At 38.1% G+C, this 22,129-nt stretch overlaps 1 protein-coding gene across 2 annotated transcripts; it reads right to left on the minus strand.

The window, feature by feature from the left end:
* Positions 1 to 7,728: 7,728 nt before the first annotated feature.
* Positions 7,729 to 21,620, minus strand: UBALD2 (UBA like domain containing 2). Of its 2 annotated transcripts, XM_075177775.1 has the most exons (3): positions 21,420 to 21,612; positions 16,759 to 16,821; positions 7,729 to 9,842 (listed from the first exon to the last, which is right to left on the minus strand). In XM_075177775.1, the coding sequence occupies exons 1-3, from the start codon at positions 21,537 to 21,539 to the stop codon at positions 9,528 to 9,530; spliced, it is 498 nt and encodes a 165-aa protein (XP_075033876.1). In that variant the 5' UTR covers positions 21,540 to 21,612; the 3' UTR covers positions 7,729 to 9,527. The 2 variants fall into 2 exon arrangements, with proteins under 2 accessions (XP_075033876.1, XP_075033877.1); XM_075177776.1 differs by lacking the exon at positions 16,759 to 16,821 and having other exon boundaries at positions 21,420 to 21,620.
* Positions 21,621 to 22,129: the final 509 nt, after the last annotated feature.

Consider the following 22,129-nt stretch of genomic DNA (forward strand, 5'->3'; position numbering starts at 1 on the left):
AAAAAAAAAAAAAAAGACAGGATGTTTTAATACTTATTCAAGGCAAGTATGTATTTAGAACACTAAATGGATAAATCCATCCGAAGGGAGGGGCACCCTCTAAAACAAAAATAAGAAACGTTAAAGAGTATAATAATGTGGATACATTGTGGAAATGGATATGCTTAGTTGTTTGAAAAGGAAAAATAAGCCACTGGGAATTTATGGTTGATAAAGCATAAGGTTTAACCAATAACTTGGAAGTATGTTTTAAAATAAACATTTTTTTTTTGGGATCTTGTAACTTAAGATTAATTAAAAGGGTTTTTTATTGAGCAGTAAAACAAGCACTTTGAAATGGAAAATCTGATCAGTATGTAATAAGTTTTTAAGGTCTTCTTTTATCTTGATTGCATCTTTCACTGAGAAAATGTTGTACTGCCTCCCTCTAACTCAGCGGTTCCCAGTGGTGCCACGGCCAGTAAGAAAGAGACAAAAAAAAAACAAAACCCCAAAATAAAAACAAACACCTTACCAATCCGGCGGCACCCAGGGCCCAGCATCCTCGCTTCTCACTGAATGTTGGCCATGACGTCATCACGCTTGGCATTCAGTGACAAGCAGCAGGAGAGCGGGTGCTGGGTCCGGGGTGCTGCCGGATTGGTAAGTTTTTGGGATGCAGAGGGCAGAGTGTGTGGATATGAAGGGGTGCGCAGTGTGAGTGAGCCGTTCAACTAAATAAGTATTTCTGTCCTGACCTAAATACTTATTACATTTTTTTAACCCAACTACTTATAGAACGGGACTGCTCGGTAGTAATTTTGGAGGGGTGCCTTGAATTTTTTTTGGGAGACTCTAAGGGTGCCATTAACTGCAAAAGTTTGGGAACCACTGCTCTAACCCATTGTGTGTTTCCATCCTAAGTTAAGTTTCTAAGTGAGAAAACATACAGTAGCTGTTTTATCCAATCTCCCCTTCTGAATTCCCACAGAACAGTCTCTATCAATCAGAACACCATAAGTTATCACGCTATGAAATTCCTGATTGGAAGAACAGATTGCCAACTCCCTCCCTCCCCAACGAACCAGATGTGCAGTGTCATACCTTACTGTCTAGAGATTTGGTCCTAGCTAAAAAGTTCCTGCGGAAAGGAGCCCTAGACCCGAGGTGGCACGGACCATACCATGCACTGCGCCCACAGAAAGTAAAGACACTTGGATCCACGCATTTATTTTAAAAGAATAATAAACGAACAGAAGGAAGGTGCTGACAAGTTTGACCAAACCCCAATTCCCAGAGACCACACCACCCTTTAGCAAGGAGGCCATACTACTACACCAATGTATGGGTCGATTACAATAATGGTGAACGCTTTTCCAGCATGGATTGAGAACACTACCCCCCCAACTTCATTTGGCTACGGCAACTGTAGCTAATCAAACCCATTAGTTGGTTTGTACTCATACCTAGCACTGCAGAAAGGGTTATTCCATTGTATGGTACTCCTGTAGTGTTAGAAGAAATTAATCCAAATCAGGAATGCTACTGCATTTTATGACTAGGATATGTACAAAATTATATAAAATTATTCCAGTATACATATATGCAAGGGAGTTTGAGAAAACAGGAAGGTTAGCGATTCCTTGTAGTTTTGAATGAAAAAGTACATGCACTTAGTCTAATTCTCTATGTATTTTCCTTACATGTCGTTCTAAATCTTTAGTTTACATATTTTTGTATAATGTGATGAAGATTGATCAAAGGGAGGAATGATGTGGAAGCCAACCTGATTGACAAAATATCAACTGGTTATGGTTAATATTGTATCAAATAAGCAATGACATGGTGTGAACAGATGTATTCTTAGTAACAGTAAAATAAACTTATTTTCCTTTAGGTTTAAAAAAAAGTTGAACAAAATAAGGTGAAGTGAGATTTACGATGCCACCACATATGCTTATACAATGTTGATAAATTAGAAACTTGATACCCATATTAGCAAACTGTAAAATAAGGGTAAAGGTCATTACACTGTATAACATGTTGTTAAAAGGTATAAAAGCTTGTACTTGGCTGCACAAGGACACTTCTCTCCGATTGAGAAGTGTCCACATCTGAAGTGAATGGAATAAAGACTTATAAAGTAAATATGAAGTCGTTTGTGCCTCATGAAGCAAAACACATGAAAACAGAACAGGAAGCGTACTAAAAACTCATCGCTAAACCACGTCTCATGAATTTTATTCATTTTCCGTGCGTGTGAGAGTGAGCGAGAATAAGCTCTAGGAGTCTGGCTGTGATGTTCTTCAGATGGATTATATAAATAAATATGAATAATAATTTTTTAAAATCAGTTATTTATATAGCACCACTAATTCCAGCGTGCTGTCCAGAGAACACATTTGCAAGTTAAATTTGGAAATTCCTCATTATAATATGATCGAGTAAAATCAATGTTTGTTTGTGCTATACATCTAGTTTTATATCAGTTCTCCTTATACAATATACATTCACAAAAACACACCCTGGGTTGGGGATAGATTTTAGCAGGAGGTCCTGCAGGAGCCTCACGTACTATGGTCCCAAAATATTGCCGATTTTGGGCTCCTACCTCATATGGGTGCAAGCAAAAATCAGCAATGGTTCGGATATAGAAAATCCCATCTATGAGGTGCGTGGAACCAAACATTCCAAAGAGAATCACTGGACAAGGCTCCGTCAGGACATTGTGGAGAATTGACGAGGCCTTTCCGTAGCAGGATATTGTTCAGAGACTGATCAGGTTGGGTTAGAAAAAAAATTGATTATTTTTGTTCTTTTAAATTAAAAATGAAAAGAATACTCCGCACACCTTGGGGTTTAACCAAGATTTTGAACAAATACCCACTTGTGTGAGGAAGAGACAAGAGATACGCGTCTCTCCCCTTAGTGATTGATTCTGCATACAAACCCATTTAACCACAAGGGTACTCAAACCCACATTAAAGATGTTTATAATGTACCTTTTATACTAGGTTCTCATCTATTGTCAGTTTATTCTATTAGATGTAATATTAAACTCACAATGCTACAGCAAAGGATCGACTTGGTCTCACTTTTCAGCTGTCATATGAGCTACCGCCAATCCAACAGTAAAACTACCTTCTCAGGCTGTGGTCACGAAAGCCCATTCTTTAAAAAAAAAAAAAAAAAAAAAAAAAACTGAGTCACCCAGTCACAGACATGACTAATATACACCTTCATTTCTAGCCTTACTTTTTCCTGCAAGTGATTTTTTGTTTCCTTTCTTAAAGTATGCCACTTACAATTTTTGACCAGATGTAAAAGCCCAATCCTTTCCAGACTCTACAAATAGGTAGCCACTTATCCAATTCTCTATTCTGAGCCGACTAGTGATTACATAATACATTTACTTCAATTTTATTTTTTTATTCCCTAAATATTGGTTTATCTGGACACATAGTAAAGTTATCACAAGGGTACTGTAATTTGCCTAAATTAAAGATGCACTGAAGATTTAACGCTGAAGCAATAAGCATTTGGCCGCTTCGATTAAGCCCAAGTGATTTTTACATGCTTTGTTACATCTATGGAGAGCTTATTGCAAACAGCAAAGCCTCTTCCTTGACTATATTCAGACATGTATGTCATAATGAGCTTGTTAACATGGATAAGGTTTTAGTAATCTCATTAGTCTGATCAGTTGAATGTTGGTGTTATTTCTTCAGAAATGTAGCTCTACATTCTCCTGTTCCTTACCCGTCACATGGAAAAATTGCAGCATATCCAAATTCACAAAACCACACTTGCTTTCATTTCCTTTAGTATGTCTGCATACAGACCCAACCATGCACTAAAAAATAAATAAATTATACATAGGGGTAAATTTATCAAGCTGCAGGGTTTGAAAAGTGGAGATATTTGCCTACAGCAACCAATCAGATTCTAGTTATCACTCATTTAGTACATTCTACAAAGTGATAGCTAGAATCTGATTGGTTGCCAGAACTTCACACCTTGATATAGTCTGCCTATTCCATAATGCCCTCATCTACTCACAAAGGCCTCCTGTCAATCACATGGCATATTGTAGGGTCTAAATTATTTTGTTTATCGACTAGACCAGTGATGGACAAACTACGGCCCGCCGGCCAGCCAATTTCAAAAAATGTCATTAAAATATGCATAAAATTATTAGGGCCGACCCTGTGTGTCAGAACCTTCATTTTTATGCCTTCCCAGCTATTTCCTCCATTACACTTCATCCTCCTTCCTAAAAGGACACTTCGTATGTCAATCACTCAAACACCTGCCCGCCCCCTAAAGGCTGAAAGTCATGTGAGAAGAGATGGGCTGGGCCATATACTAAGGAGGATTTAGATTGGCTGCTGTGTTGTCAGTTAGTGGCTCACCAGAAAGACAGATCTGCAACAACCTGCTGAAATAAGTCCTGTGTCTGTACGATCGCTGCACTTATAGAGGTAACACTGCTATATAACACCCTCCCGTCCCATTCAAAACATTTGTATTCTATATTGGAGTTTTTTAATAAATTATATTGGCCCGCCTAAAGTTTTTCTTTTTTATTTGGCCCGCTCCTGAAAGAGTTTGCCCATCACTGGACTAGACTTTACAGAAATATAAACAGGGCTATGGCTGGAATATGAATTATCCTGTGCCAAAAAAACAACCCCTCAAACAAATATTTGTAACATTAACGAATTGCTAGTAAATAAACCTAAAATATGGCATGTAGCAACAGAACCCACTTTCCCAAACACATTACAGGTGCCGTTTGCTGGTAAGCCCTAAGCAACTGTATTGATATACGGAAATATTTGTCACAGTCCCGATTTCATACCTACAACCAAACATTAAACCCTGGTTCGTTGTTCTCAGCAGGGTCACGGCCCTACATTCTCCCTTGGGATTAGTAGAATTGAAAAATGCTTATGATAGAAGTTTTTGTGACTAAAGAATGCAACAAGTCCGATACTTGTTCAACACGGGCTATTGATTAACTACCTGCAGTAAAAGGATTGCGCTTGTGGACATATTAATACATTGTGTTCTGTGATAAATGGTTTATTTTCAGTTTACACACAATATTAGTGTTTCTGCCCTCTGCTTTTACTACCCAAAATATGGTCCTGGGGAGTGCAATCCAGTTATGAAGAAATCACTAAGCCTGTAAACACACACAAATGTATTGCACAATCACTACATCACACTATCTTATTCATCAGTGCAGACAGAAGTGGGCATGAATGCTTACAGTTCTCTGGTCACCTACACACACAGCAATCCTGTGGAGTATTCACCAGAATACAACCTAACGATACATTAGGAACTAGGGGCCCGATTCATTAAGGATCTTAAATTAAGAAGTTTCTTATTCAAGTCTCCTGGACAAAAAACCATGTTACAATGCAAGGGGTGCAAATTACTTTTCTGTTTTGCACATAAGTTAAATACTGACTGTTGAAAAAACAGGTAGTATTTAACTTATGTGCAAAACAGAAAAGTAATTTGCACCCCTTGCATTGTAACATTGTTTTGTCCAGAAAACCTAAATAAGAAACTTCTTAATTTAAGATCCTTAATGAATCAGGCCCTAGTACCTGATCATTAGTAATGAGGTGTATCAGAGACACCATAAATTAGTTCAGTGTTAATGTACTACATTCTTACAAAAGGCCTACACAACATAGGTGCCCTCCACAGAATGCAAGCATTGTACTATAGGGATTCTGAACATCCTCCCAATTAAGGGCAAATATATTCCAATGTGTTTTAACCTTAGCATCCCTTGCTCTAAGGCAGTGGTCGGCGAACAGGGGTAAATTACCCCAAATGGGGTAAAAATGACAATTTTTTTTTTTTTTTTTTCAATAAATCACATGACCGCACGGAGGGACGGCTCCCAGCAGTCCCCTCTCCTGCTCTCTCCCACTGAATTATCACGCCCGACGCTAATTTCAGTGAGGAGCAGAGAGGAGCAATGGCAGAAGAGGCAGAAGAAAACAAGAGTAGAAGAACAGAAAAGAAAAAAGAGAGAACGTTAATAGAAAAGCAAGTTAAATAACAAAGGCATATAGGGTGAGAGAAGTGAGAGACGGGAAAAAAAAACACGGAGGCACATAAGGTGAGGGAGGAAAGAGAAGGGGGAAACAAAACTATTCAGGCACATAAAGTGAGGGAGGAAAGAGAAGGGGGAAACAAAACTATGCTGGCACATAAGGTGAGGGAGGAAAGAGAAGCAGAAACAAAAGTATGGAGGCATATATATATATATATATATATATATATATATATATATGTATGTATATATTATAGTCAATTGCATTATTATTAGATGCTTAACTAGAGCCTTGCGCAACAATCAGGCCCCACCTGGTGCTCAATTAGAGGTGCTTTGGTGTCTTTTTCTCTCTTTGGATGGTTTTACATTGGTGCTTAAATCAATTTCCATGTGTTCATTTTGTACAGCTTTCATCATCATCATCATCATCATCAAGTCTACCTTTGCAAACAAGGATTTTCAACTTTAACGAACATTAAAACAAAGCAGAGAAATCGATTGGACGCTGAAGACTGTATCCAAATTGCTCTGACATCAAAATGCCCCAATATTGATGCTCTTGTATCAACAATGAAGCAACATCATTTCTCCAAAGCCTGAAGTTTTGAAGCTGAACCTGATACCATACAGGTTTGAATTCAAATAATTAATAATATATGATTTCCTTAATTATTATTATTATCATTTCCTTAATTTCTAATCAAGGGGGTAACATCGGCATTTCTACATATATTTTGGGGTAAAAGGTAAAAAAGTTCCCTGACCCCTGCTCTAAGGTAATAAAATGATTAAGGTGGATATAATTAACAACAGTACCACACAGCACTTTCTCCAATTGATGTGGACCAGGGAGAGAAAAAAATAAATTTAAAGCTTCTGTCAGATAAATATTGTCCTTTCATTTAACAAGAGCCATAATAATTCCAGTTTTGTTAGCTTGATATCAAAGTAATAAAAACAATAAAAGCTGGAAAGGATATTTACGTGTGTTCAGAAATAGATTTCTTAATATTAGTGAAGCAGTAGCCTATAGGGATAGGCAACAGGGCCTTAAACGTACAGGGCCAAGCGTTGGTACAAGAAAAACTTGAGACTTTACCAAATTGCCTTCAGTTTGGTGAATATGATTGCCACTGCTGGGGTGTAAAGAGTAACCATGCAAAAAAGGTTAACCAAGATCAATTATGTAAGAGCCAGACATGGATGATGCTGCTGCCTGTTGGCATATTAACACTTCTAATCATCTGTACCCCAAAACACAGAAACTTCAGTCCACAAACTTTACAATTTTGAATGCAAGTTGTTTTTCAAAGATCAGGGTTTATATTTACAAAGCTATGGACTTAAAAAAAAAAAAAAAAAGTGGAGCAGCCAGATTCAAGCTGTTCTTTTGTAGAATGTACTAAATAACTAGAATATGATTGGTTGCTATAGGCAACATCTCCACTTTTTCAAACCCGCAGTTTAGTAAATATACCCAGAGGAGTTTTCAGTGATTAAGCCAAATGCTTTTTGTTTTTTTGAGTGGAGTTACTGTTTAAAGTTACCTATTTATTCATTATATACACAATCGCACATACACGATTTATTCACTATTCTATAAAGTACGTCCTCTTGTCGTTCCACGACACTGGTAACCATCACAAAACAGACTTAACACAGAACAGTCTGATTGGGGCCTTGTTTTATGAGCTTGTTCTGAATGACCAAATCAGTGGGTAACAGAACTGACACTGGGCAGGACATTTGTGTCACTTGCCACAACATTCACAAAAGGAGATATTCCACATTATCACAAAATAGTCCATTTTTTTTTTTTACCACTGAAGGAATCAATATGGTGAAACATCTGATAACCAGTATGAAGAGGCATTATGTTCTTATTCACAAATATAGCTGTTAGCTTTCATGACCAGAGAACTATAATACTTTTGCATATATTTGTGAATGTTACTGGCAGCATTATTAATCGAACACAACTTCCCTCACTGTAAGACTTAACCAGACCTATTACCAGATACACATACTAAACTGGAAGTGTAAGGTTGTCACAAGACACGCGCCATCTAGTGGTGCCGCATACTTAGCCAGTAATGGAATGCCTTTTTTTTTTTTTGCCAAACCCTCTTTATTGACAGCAATTGCATGTCACACCACCCAACACCTAGATCTGACACGGTGCAAACAACAATATACAGAAAACTGAACTTTTCAATTATGTCATTATGGTTACATTTAATAACGTAACCAAAACATAATTAGAATAATTTTCTCATACTCCCCCTATAAACGCTATTAAGTGAACACCTTTTTGGTGAATGAGCTCCCTTTAATGTTTCTTTTATTTGTGTGGCTGGCGTTTATATGCTCACAATATTGTGCCAGCACACAAAGTGTACTGTAACCACAGACGGGCATTATACATATTGGGTCAGACAATAATTGTTGCCACGTATGTCATCTGGTGGTTTGTTTGTGTTGGTTTTTTTTGCTCTGGGAGAAGCACAATTTATTTATTTTGCTCCCAGGTGTGCATGGAAGCAAAAGTGGTGAAAAAGGTCTCGGATATCCACTGAATGTTGTCTTTTTTAAGAGACATATAAAAAAAAAAAAAAAGGTGACAACTTGAAGATGTGGTTCTCCCACATCTAGACATGGCTTCACGTACAGTTCCATTCATCCTTCATATTAAATATGGAAACCACGGTCTTTCCAACACCACCTACAAAAAAATGGATATGAAATACTACTGTAGTGATTTGCTCTTTATTCCATGTGACAGTCATTCCAGAAGTGCCAAGTTGAGGTATTGTAAGAGGGTAACAAATTCAGGTATTGGTGAAGCTGGTATTGCTCTGATGCAGGATACGGTAGACGCCGGTTCATCCTCATAGTTTGTCCGTCTATCCGTAAACGCCTCCCATTCGAATAGTCACAGCCAAGCTCATAGTAAATCCCCTGATCCAGCTAGGCTCTCGCTCCCTCATGAACATCCAGCAATGAACAGATGAACACAACGTGGTTCTACATAATTTCAAAAGACTGGGTTAAAATATTCTGTTCTAATACAGACAGAGGAAGAGTGGTGGGCAGGAGGGACAATCACTTGGGCTTCTTTCCATCTGTTAAACAGGTAAAGGTGTCCTTTCTAGACTGAGACCAAGCTATGTACTTAGCGTGTCTTTACATGCTCCATGCCCCTCCTCCAGCACCTCACATAAATTCAAATCTTTATATATTATACTTATATATTAAAAGGATGTGGAGGAGCTCACATTTATTACTCCTCCTTCTACTTTCTCTGTTCTTGAAGAAATATCAGAACCTCATATTTATAAAATAAAAACAGACTGGAAAAAAACAAAACAAAAAAAAAAAGTCAGTTCATAAAACTCATTAGGACAGCAAAGAGAAGGGAGCCACACGTCACGGCCTCCTCCCCTCCTCAGTGCGCTCATGCCCAGTTTTATCTCTGCCCATCCATGGCAGTCATGGCTTTCTGGGGGCCCCCCGCAGGCTGGGAGTTGGGGGGCCATGCTGGTTGTGGATGATGGTGGTGATGATGGAGGTGTGTGGTGGGTGAGGCTGGAGGAAGCCAAACAGGCTGTTGGCTGGGAGGTGAGGAGGCCCAGTATGGGTTGAAGTTGCCAGGCGGAGAACAGGCATTGGAGGCGGCTGGACTACTGTTCTGCAAGCTCTCAGAGGTCCGCAGCTTAGAAAACATGGCCAGAGCATCAGGGAAGTTGGGCGGAGTGGCTGGGGTGTTACTCGGTGTACACATCTGAAATACAGAGGGTAGAGACATAATTAACTCTTGAAGTGTTGGTATTACAAAGCAAACAGATTAAACAGAACACAAAACCCACCAACAACATTTTAGGATACGTGGTTAAGGAGGATCAGCAGCTTAAAAGTTAGGCAAAAAGTCTGCTGTGGGAACTGTACTTTGTAGTGACCACGAAGCTGCAATATCCTTTATAAGCATGGAAATCCACTCCATAAATTATGCCCTGTTAAAGACAATTTTTATCTTTACAATTACCTTTGTCTTAAAACACGAAACATATTTTTCTACACGTTCCACAGGCTCCATAGTCATGTGTCTGGGTTCTCTCTCTGTACACTAGGAGAATGATGCCCAAGGACTCCACTCATGTGCATGTTACGGCAAACAGCATTTCGTACAGGACACAGGAAAGGGAGGACATAAAACTTAATAAATATGGAAATAAAAAGGTAAAACTCCAGATCGGATGGCAGTCCTACATTCAGGACCTGGCTTTCACTTCAGATACCTTAACAACAGAAAAATGCCGTTTTCTGAGTAACTTTACAGATAACCAGGCTGTAATAATATATGGCATGTTAGAATTACACACACGTCTCCATTGTCTATTCATTTAATCTTTTGCTGGCTGTTTATTACTGAAATGTTGAATCAAGGGTATGATTCTGATTTTTCTTTGAAGCAATCAGTCCACGCAGCATTGTAAAAGTGGTAAACAATGTAAAGGAAACACAGCTATTGTGACTAATCCTGCCCTGCATCATTCACAATGTCCCTCAGCATAATTACGGAGCTATTCATTTGGTGGATTCAATAAATGGTACCAATGACATAAGAAAATGGACAGACCAAAAACAAAAAATCAATTGAAGGAATCTGACTACAAATTTAAGGCAAGGTCCCTCCTTGGTAGTATTTTCTAAAATACTACAGCCGGAGCTGAGAGGTTAGTGATTCAGAAGTTGGGTTTTTTGGGTTGGGTTTTGCAGTAAGGAAAGGCTGCATCTCGGGAGGGTGCAGGAGAGCAGAGGATTGGAGGGCTGGCTGAGATTTTAGACCAGAAAGTGTGTGGGGGAGGGGGGGGGGGGGCAAGGCAGACAGGAAAAGAGGGGTTACAAGAGATTATAGTAAATATATAATAAACAACAATATGGGTACAACAAAGGTTTGGCTTGATGAATTCATTCATTTTTATTACAAAAAGAAAGGAGAAAAGAAAAAATGTTTTGTTCTTAGGTGATTTTTAACAATGCAGACAACATTTGGGGTGCAGAAATGAATCTAATTGTTCTGAATATATATATATATATATATATATATATATATATATATATATATATATATATACACACATATACACACACATATATATAACAAGTAGTAGAAGGGGGTTCTCTGCTGGACTTGTTGGAATCTAACAGAACAGAAGAAGCTGAAAGAGAAATGTACTCTTAAACATAGCACAGGGGACAAATAGGAAGTGGGCAAAATTAAAATAAATACTGTTGCAAATGAAATATGAGATGGCAACAACATCTCTACGAATAAGTTAACCAATGCGGTTAAATAAGAAAATATACGATGTGACGACAAAGAAAACACGCACAAAAACATTTACATTTTTTAAAAGGGAAGGGACTGAAAATTCACTATATAAAAAGCAAATAATGTAGCAAAGTAGGTAAATAAAAAATAAAATAAAAAATAGGGTAGCAAAAATTGATATCTAGTCCCAAAATGTTATTCAAGTACATAAATCACAAGAAAAGTTATTAGACCACTAAATGATATAAACTAGAAGAAACAGTAGACTATCAGATGAAAATGCTGATCTTTTTAAGACTTTTTCATCCATATTCACAAATGAGGAAATATAGCAGGAAATAGGTTGTGTAGGACTAACCTGTGCACCCCAACAAATGTTAGTTCTTTAAGACCGTAATAGTTAAACGAGATTAAGACAGACAGGGGGAGATTCAGTTGCTGGCCATGTGGAGCGTGGACATCGCACTGCGCTACTCGTTAGCAATTACGGAAGGAATCTCCGCTAATTTTCCCCTCGCACCTCTACAGGAGTGCAAGGAAAGTTACATAACATCGGCGCGAGCTGTCTCCATGGACGCTCTGGAAACACCTTGCGCAGAAATGAATCTCCCCCATAAACTACTAGATAGTTGGTATCACCTATGTATGCTAGAGGAACCATGTTCAGTAATTGATAGACCACTATTATTTATATTGACGGTCTCCTTCATAACTGGGTCCCTTTAAAAAGGGAATAAAATCTGAACAAGGGAATTATAGACTGTCATTGGTCAATCTGAAGGGCAGCATTCTGAAATATATTGGAGAAAACCATTTGATAATTGTCAGCATGGGCTCATGAACACCACTTCATGCCTTAGAAATATGACCCGTTATTAGGAGGTGGTAAACTTCAAGCTGTACCCTGACCAAGCAAGTGGTATCTATGGACTTTGAAAAAGCGTTGAATACTGTTCCGCATAGGAGTCAGATACAAAAGAAAACACTAAATCAGAAAGAAAAAAAAAAAGAAGAAGAACGGAAGTGGGCAGAGGATTGGTCGAATAAAAGATGACAAAACGAAGTTATAAAAACGGAACACATTAGACCGGGCTAAAAATTATCAGTCTTTTACCAGGGACCAGTATATTACCCAGTCATTTTCAATCTTTATATTGAAAAAGTACTTTTGGTGGATGTAGAGCATGGAGTTTTGTGAAGCATTTTCTGTGTACAGTTTGCGGTATTCATTGCTGCTGTACCAGGCTACTGCAACAAGATTTAATCCAGACGTGTCCATATTTGCTGAAAGTTAATATCTCCTGTATTCGCTGTTTATACAATGTGCAATAATTTGTGACTGTTGGCTATCTACTGCCGATTTATCAGCCATGCCGTTTTATAGTATATCTGTCATGTTCATTTCTGTACTATTCAATAAATTCTATGATGTCTCTATTTTATTTATGGTTAGACCACCGCTATGCAGAATGGCTGTAAGTAAAAGTGCTACCAATTACTATTTAGACATAAATATAAACATCTGAACTCGGACATTAAAATATTTAAGAATGGCTTGCTCACACATTGTTCCTATGTAAGAGTAGGTGGGACATTTAACATATAAAACGTTACAAGATGTCAAACTGAATCAAAACTAATATCTCTATAGTACCTGCAGCAATGGAGAAGAATTACAGCTAAACGGGCTGTTCTTGTTTGTCATGTTGTTCTCCAAAGAGTGTATTTTCTTTTTGGAGAGGTCACTAGCAGTTGTACACTTTGGGGATAAGAGTGACTATATTAATCACTTATATTCAGAGGCTGTTGGGAGCAAAGGACATTTACACAATGTGTAAACACAAGGAGGAGCAAAGGTCACTTATACGGACACCGGAGGCTGTGATCAGACTGCCACTTCCATTTCTTATCAGACATAAACAATCATGACTTGATTTTCAGGCCAAACTGTTTTTAACTTTAAAGCACGTGCTGCCGGCCCTTCCCTACAGCAGGAAATGAGTTAACAAAAATGTAAGAATCTCCTCAAAATACCATTTCCCGAACGCCTTAGAGTCACAACTTCTTCCTGTTTTTAAAACACAGGTACAAAAATGATATCCAACCACTGTAGATAACAGGAGCACAAACACAGGCTACACTTTTAAAGTTATTTCTTAAAATGTTTTTTTTGCCTTTGCCAGGGAGGCCCGTGTACTTTACAACACTTTCTATGTTTCCTGTTTGAAAATGTCTCTTGCTTATAACATCAATAAACATAAAAACTTTCCTACAGCAATAATCAGGATATCTTTACAATAACCTGAAAAAACAATCACAGCACACTAGTTCTGTTACCTTAATACCTGCTAAAAGAACATTTTATGCAGTGGTTTAATATACATCCTTTGTTGTATATTAATATTTTATATTGCTAGTGTGTGTGTGTTCCATAGATAAATGAAAAAGACAAAAAAAAAACACTATCAAGATAAATTATTAATATAAAGCACAGAACAGCTGGTGTACTTATACTTACCTAAATATGTGCACAATATTCTCTCACTCCACAGAAGCAGGTTGCACGTTTGGAAATACATTGGATGACTTGACAAATGCTCTGTGTGTATTGGTTGATTAATTCACAGGAGAAGTGATGTCACAGTAACTCAAATGACTGCATTCACAATATTATGTATCAGAACCCACCAATACACTTCCATAAAGATGTGGGAAGAGGTTAAGTATCCTATAATGGAGTCAGGATACAATACTTTTTCGTCCGCTAGTATTTTCGTTTTACAATTTATCTTACATAAAACTATAACAAACCCAGTATTTTAGAAGAACTTACAGAAGCTGCATGACAATCATTGGATTCATAAAAAGTAATAAATGTAATTTTAGTATTGTACAAGTCATTTGTTAACATGTTGAACATGGTGTATAAGAAAGACTAATGTCTACAAAATATATTCAAGGGCAGTACAAAGGTTTGCCAGATGAGCTCATCTCTCACACACACGGGATTCTACAGGTGACCAGGGGGAATACAGACATGGGAAACAACATGTTCACTGCCAGCACAGAAAAGGATAGGTCATTGTCAGGATAGTTACACTAGAATTCACTGCCAAAGGAAGAAATTAAGGCAGAATAATGGGATGGATTTAAAAATGTGTATGTCTTTCTTACAAGGAATGGTCATAATGAGCTAATTAGGCAGGGTGATTGAGCCATAGTATGGACAAACTAGCAAGTCATTCATCCAAATAATTAACACATCCAGAATTTACACAAAAGTTGAACTTGATGAATCTCTGTCTTTTCTCACCCTCAGTACCACCACCTAAAGGGCCCGATTCATTAACGCCACGCAAAACGAACATAATGGGAATATTTAAAAAAAAAAAAAAAAACATTATTCTACAACTTAATATAACAGCAAAGAATACATAAAAATAAATAACAGTAGAAACCAAGGTTTACCATCTAATACCCTATAATCATGTATCCTGCTTAGTTAATATAACAAGTTTGACATAAGACAAACGAGCAAACACATGCAAGTGTCAAATTCTTCAGCCCACAAGAAAACCCCCAATCCCTACAGCAAAGAGCAGGAAGAACAAGGAAGAGACCATTCTGGAGCTGGTTGTCCATAGAACGGCATGTGTGCGTTTATAAAGCAGTATATTGCAATTAGGCTCTCTTTTAATGTTAGATTCTTTTCAACTTGTATAAAAGTCATACAGCAGTGATTGCACGACTGTTTATTATCAGTATATCTGATAATGGAATTGACTATTTTGTTGAATAGTACATCAGAGACTAACTATATAACATGGCAGCCATTTGTTCAAGAAAGTCCTTTCGTTTTTAATGGCTCCTTCCTGCAGGTTGGTTATCAATGGCACTTTATAAATATGAGATATATACAGATTAGTACATATTAACAGCTTGAAATGTCAGATAGCCCATAATGTTTGAGAGAGGAAGAATATCGGTAATTTTGTTATATATTACAGAAATTGCCATTTCATTTGGCAACAGAGCGATAGGTGGAATGGATTAGGTCACTTTGAATGGACAAAACACCCTTTGGCTGCTCCCTCTACAATTATTTTATTGGTAAAAATAAAGATTCAACATCAAATTCATGGTCACCTTAGGACTGAATTAATGCCTCTATGTTGTGGTTGAAAAATAATTTGCTTAAATATGAACAGAGCATGTACCCCATTACACTAAAACATTTAAGTTGTTAATGTATAGATTGCACTGTGAATCAGCCAATTGGGGTCTTTTTAAAAAACATAGGCAGACTACCAATTCCCTAGGAACGGCTTTAGAGTCTAATGTTTCAGTACCACTCTACAGTATAAAGAAAATTATGTTGCTGCCGATTTATTTGCTTTTAATAGAAAACGCACCTTACCAATTCACATCACAGTGATGTCACTCAAATGAATAAGCTGCAATCTCATCAATACACAGTGTGCGGGTGACCAGTGTATTTTAATAGCATATAAAATGCGCTATACGGATCCAGTTTTTGTTCAAGCCTGGCTCCAGATTTAATATGATAGTGTAATAAATCTATTCAAAGAAATATATTCTTATGGCATATATGGCTTCTGAGGATCGATCCCACTGATCTAGAGATAGGATTATATTGTAACTAGTAGGTCCTGCTTCCCAGCATTAACCAATCGGAGAGGGCTGCTGTCCTGCCACTGAGAATTAATGTTTCCTAACTCGATAGCAAACCACAAATTGCGTGTGTCACACTAGCAATTTGTTACAGAAATGCTTTCTAATGTCATTAGTTACCTTTAATTGGGCAGGAGATAGAAAAACATTAATAATGGAACTGCAGTTTTAAATGGAAAGGGAACAAAAAAAGCCTCTATGGCCATACATGTGGAAAGTGCCATTTATTCTGGGGTACATGCATATACATTGTATAGTGATTATATATCATTTAATGAGCAGGAACATTTACATTCTGCAGAAAGTGTATGATCGGAAATACTTTTACCACTGTTTTCAGTGAACGTATACATATGCAGAACTAGAAACGCATTACTAAAAATACTCAAAGTGTTCAGCTGTCCGCCCCTTGAGCAGCTCTCTCTTTCCTGGAGGCCATTTTGCTGTTGTGGTTACATACACAACGCCTGCTGTGTTTACATGCATTGGAGGACACTGAAATCACTCACTGATCTGCGTTACTCATTCCTGTCAGCAGGGCCAGCTAGCACAGAAACATGCACTCAAGGGGCCATGTTAACCCTTCAATGAGTTATAACATCCTACCAATGCTACCTATTGTGAGCAAACAAAAACAAAAAGGTCTCATGAACAATAAAACAATCATACTCACCATGTGCGGGTGATGCTGAGCACTGGGTACGTTGGATTCCTGGAAAAAGGTGCTGAGAGCTGTCTAAATACACAGAAAAAAAAAATATATAAGGTGGATCAGATCATGTGGGACAAACCTTTTCAAAACAGCCAAAATTCAAAAGCTCAAATTCCTCTGTATACCACCCTCTAACATACCAGAGGGGCGTGCATATAGAACCTTTCACATGTGAAAGTGACAAGTACAAAGGCCACCGCACAGAGTAAACATACAAGCTGTTTTTGAGAGGAGATGGCAGATCAGTAAACAAAACACTCACACCTCTGGTGTTCTAGAAGAGCCATTAACCCAGATTGTTTTGTGGCTAGGCAGTGACATCATGAACGGCCAGGTCCCCAGCTTTGCCAAACAACTCAGACAACATAATGACGGTTGCTTTCAAGGGAGCATTAAAAATATAACCTCATAGAAAAGCTTTTAAAAAGCAAATACAGAAATTACAGAAATTGTGTTCTTTTTTTAAAAGCAAAACGCATTTCAGTTTATGGACTTCACACGCATGCATTTATGATTTCCAGGTACCTCTGTGTTTACATTATTTAATCCATTCACTATTTGCCAGGAAGTGTGAAAATTACATTGATGTGCAAAATAAGGCATATATGTACGTACATACATATATGCCTTATTCTGCACATCAATGTACATACATATATGTACATGCACACAACTGGAGATATACATAAACCTGGGATAAAATGATGCAACTAGGAGGTGTTTGACTCAATCTTGCCTGTCTGCATCCATAGCCGCGTGTTGATTGTTTAAACACTACAACCTGACTAAAAACACACGGCTTATGCATAGAAGTGTACACGTATTTACATGAAACAAATAAAATTATGCTCATCGGAATACAAGCCGTTCCCAAATATCAAGCTGTAGTAACAAATATTTCAATAAACAAAGAAATCTGAACATGTATATAAGCTTTTCCTAGGACAGTAAAATATATTTGTGCACTTAACAGATGAACATATGCATGATCATAGATCGTTGTGCAGCAGACATTGTGTCTTCCGTCTACATTATTGTGCAACATATGCAGAATGCATTACACAGATATAGCAGAAAGAACTGCCCCACCCCCACATACTCCATGTATTACTATAAACAATGAATTTCATCTTTGGATAAGATTAATAGTCTGTGAGAGAAGCAAAACAACATCTACGCAGCTTTTCCAAATTGAAATAAAATTATTAATAAGAGAGTGGGTTTGTGTACATCTATAGTGTGTGCAGCACGAGGCGGGGACAAAACTGACAACAATAACAAAGAGGGTTAACACTTTCACTACCCGAGAGCCACAATGCGGAATTTCACAATAGAAGCATGCGACACAGAAGCCTCAACACATTCCATATCAAACGGTCACTGTCTAATATTCAACAACATTAATGCACAGAGGTAAAAAGGCTGCCTTGAAATAGTTACAAGTGCAAAGGAAAAACAAACAAAAAACACATACACAAATTGCAAGGATGGGGTTTATAAACAGACTTGCAATTTAAAACCAAAATAATTCAATAGGTTTTTCAAATAAATATATAAATTTGATTTGTAATAATAATAAAAAAAAACAAAAAACATACATACATATCTATGTATCTATATATAACAGGATAAATCTTATTTATTTTTAATTTACCTCCATAAAGATTATGTTTTGGATAAAGTTGACAATTTCATGGGTTACATACAAAGTATGTTTTTTTATTTTTTAAATGCCTAGTTTAACCTCTGACTGGCAATCATTGATTTCTAGGAGTAAAACGGAGATACCACAAAAGCACTTTAATTGCTTGAGCAGTTTTTTAAACGCTGACATCAGCGTTTTGAACATGTCCACAGCGCACAATAAAATCGCTCTCCAATTGAAACGCATTACATTTCAGCCCTCAGTGACAGACAAAGCGTTTCAACAGATGCAATAAAATTAGACCCCTGCACTTCTGAAGCTGAAAAAGCGTCTGTGTGACACTAGCCTTAGAGGGATGGTAAACAGAACAAAAGAAAATAAATAAATAAAAACGTACAAGGATATCAGTAGACCCCCCCCCCCCACCCCCCAATTATATGAACATTTCTTGGATATATGTTTATATAATTATCTTGTGTGACAAACAGTTTAGAAGGAGATTCCATCTTTAAATTAAAGATGGAACCAGCAAGACATCACATAAATGAAGGTCTAGACTTAAAAATAATTAGGTATGGGGGGGAATCTGACTCATTTTGAGGCACTCCAAACATGCTTCAAAATAAATAAATCTGTGGACCACCTGTTTCACAACAACATATATCCTACATCTACAGTATTAAAAGCTCCAACACAAATTGACAACATGTGGCCAAAGTAGCGACACAGCTCACTTCAGAATGCCATGGCTACCGTCATAGAAAAATGCTCACGGACAGGTGAGCAGCCGCCGGCCTCAATGCTGCAGTCCCTTAGCTAATAACAATGAACATTTACTAATACTGCTCAAATATTCAAATATGCAGCAAATCTGAAATCAGCTTCTAGAGCAAATTACACGCTGAAAGCAAACGTCTCAGTTGTAGCTTTGGTTTGGTGCAATGAGACACCTTTGAGCAATTTTAGTAAAATGATCCTCATTGCAATACTTATTACCCAGGTAAAATTATTAAAACAAATAATGCAGGTCATTCTCCACTACAGCTATATTACATTCCATTGTTACGTGGGGGTGGATGACCAGGACTGAAAGCAAATTTGCATACATACAGTAATGGTTTCATTCAAGAAACCATTTTTAGATTTGCCCCCCCCAGTGAGTTTATGCTTTGTGTTTTTGATCACTTATATTGTGGTATAATAATAATAATAATAATAATAATAATAATAATAGGCAGAGAGGATAAATCTTAAGTTGTTAGTACTGCATCACAAGTATGTACATTAATTATGTGAGACTTAAGAATGTATAAATTTGTATTTCCTTTATCTTCTGTTAAACGTTTAGTAAGAGGGGACCATGTGATTGTGTAACATACTCAATTCCAAAACAGTGTTTCACACTGAATTCACCCCATAAACAACACCTCCTGACAGTTGCCCAGCACGGTTATATTCTAGGCTCACAGCTCATGCAAGTACATATGAGATACAATTACTGCATTTATAAATAGACATGAGCTTCATACCAACACTACCTTTTCTATAGGATGTCGGCAAAGGGTCATTAAGCACAGCAGACACCCCAACCGCATGGAAATGGTAATTAAACAAAACCGTACAATGTTAAATGTGCAACATAAGGTGTAAGCACAAAATAAACCGCGCAAGCAGTAGATACAAATACTGGTGTGATGATTATATAATGCAACATGACCTACATGTATTTGTTTTTTATTACATGTCATTAAAACACTCAAGTGCACATCTAACTTGTCATAACCACATATATTGTTATTCAGGCTACAAAGGAACGGGTACTTTCACAAATACACTGTAAAAAAAAGAAACAATGCATTGTGTAAATGTATACTATACCCAAATATTACAGACCATAAGATACACACCAGCAGGACTTCAGAACATGTTACTGCATAATAATAATCTGTGTGGTCTTTGGTTTTTTTCCAGGGGGGGGCAGGGGTTAACACTGAGAAAAACACAGCAAAAACAAGTGTTCAACTATAGTTTTAAGATCTGGGTATAGTTTATTCATCTACCCATTCAAGAACAGGAAGCACAGGCCTTTATCTCCATCATTGGTTTCACTCCTATAATTGTATTATATGTACAAATAACTAAAAAAAAAAATTGTCTGCACTTCATCCCAACAAATCAATCATTTTTAACATTCAACAAAAACTAACGATGTCATTTTTTTTCTGCAGAAAACTATACATATACATTTTAGCCAATGTCAGCATGACCACTAGGGCAACATCCACGCCATGTACATTACGGTGGTACTCTGCTCCTAAGCTGGTACAGGTTAGAAATAAACAAAACAAAAACAGAAAAAAAAAACACATCACCCCTGTTCATCATCAGGTACATTCTCTTTCTACATAACTGAGCAGTAAGAAGTAAATTTACCAGTGCTTTGCCAACCACTTTATACTGCCACCAAGGCTGTAATGTGAGTTGCTGTGTGCAAAAGAGGGGGCGAGTGTGAATATATATATATATATATATATATATATATATATATATATATATATACACACACACAGTCTTGCTCTCTTGGATGCATAGAAATAAGGAACTACTTGTATTGAGCTCACGGGTTCAGGATATCTAGCATGTCACATGTACAGTGTGATTGTAGATCACACACACACACATACTATATATATACACACATACACACACAAGGGACATCAGGGTCTGCTGCTGCCTGCAGACAGGGATAGCTGGGAGCAGATAGGGATAGGGATATATATATATATATATATATATATATATATATATATATATATATATATATATACACACACACACACACAGTGACATCAGGCTCTGCTGCTGACTACACACAGGGATAGCTGGGAGCAGACACCGAGTACTTGGAGTGTGCAGCCAGCAGCGTGCTGTGTGTGTACACACGCCCTGTGTATAAACAGAGTGTGCGCTGTCTCACCTCGAACTGCCAGTGTGCCGCCTGCAGTAGCTGCTTGGCCTGGTCCGCCGCGCACCCCGCCGCCAGCACGAACTGGTTAATCATCACCTGGTGCCGCAGTTCCTCCATATTTACCGACATCCCCGGGCCCCGCTCCTCGCTCCCCACCCGGCCGCCTCGCTATGTCCTCCTCCACCACAGCACCCAGCGCGTCACCCACTGTAAGGCGGGCTTTGGCTCTGCACCGTGACCTCTCATTAGCCGACGGAGCTGCCACTCTACGTCACCGCACTCCGTGAGCCGCGTGCGGATTGGCCCGTCGCCTTGTTTTGGGTTTCTGCGCTCTGTGATTGGCGGAGGCGCGCACCCTACGGTTGCCCCCCGCCCACCTTGATGTTTTGGACCGTGTTAATTGGCTGGGTCTTTGTGTTGACGAGCGCAGAGACAGTCATGCCGGCCGCTGATTGGCGGGGAGAAGCCGAATGGACCGGGGAGCCGCTGGTTGGTCCTCGCTGGAGAGTTTGAACGTAGGGCTCCGTGGCCTGAACTTGTCTGATTGGTCGCCGAGTGCCCGTATGTGACAACAGGGAAATGTGGCCAAGTTCATTGAGGACTTTGTGAGGGTGAGAAGTGCTAGGAGACATGTGTGCAAACACTGGGGCCTTACTGCAGGAGAGACATTGTTCTTTACACAGCTTCAGTGCTAATATAGCTTACATTACACCAGTAGT

Source organism: Mixophyes fleayi, chromosome 6 (genome assembly GCF_038048845.1).
Source record: "Mixophyes fleayi isolate aMixFle1 chromosome 6, aMixFle1.hap1, whole genome shotgun sequence".
In the NCBI taxonomy this organism is placed as follows: domain Eukaryota; kingdom Metazoa; phylum Chordata; class Amphibia; order Anura; family Limnodynastidae; genus Mixophyes; species Mixophyes fleayi.

Bases quoted from the DNA above. Each gene is read 5' to 3' on its own strand.
- UBALD2 (XM_075177775.1), bottom strand. From the start codon at position 21,539: ATGTCGGTAAATATGGAGGAACTGCGGCACCAGGTGATGATTAACCAG. The intron at 16,822-21,419 runs GTGAGACAGCGC...CTGTGTATTTAG, and splicing joins CGGCACACTGGCAGTTCGAG to ACAGCTCTCAGCACCTTTTT. The intron at 9,843-16,758 runs GTGAGTATGATT...TCTGTATTTCAG, and splicing joins CTCAGCATCACCCGCACATG to ATGTGTACACCGAGTAACAC.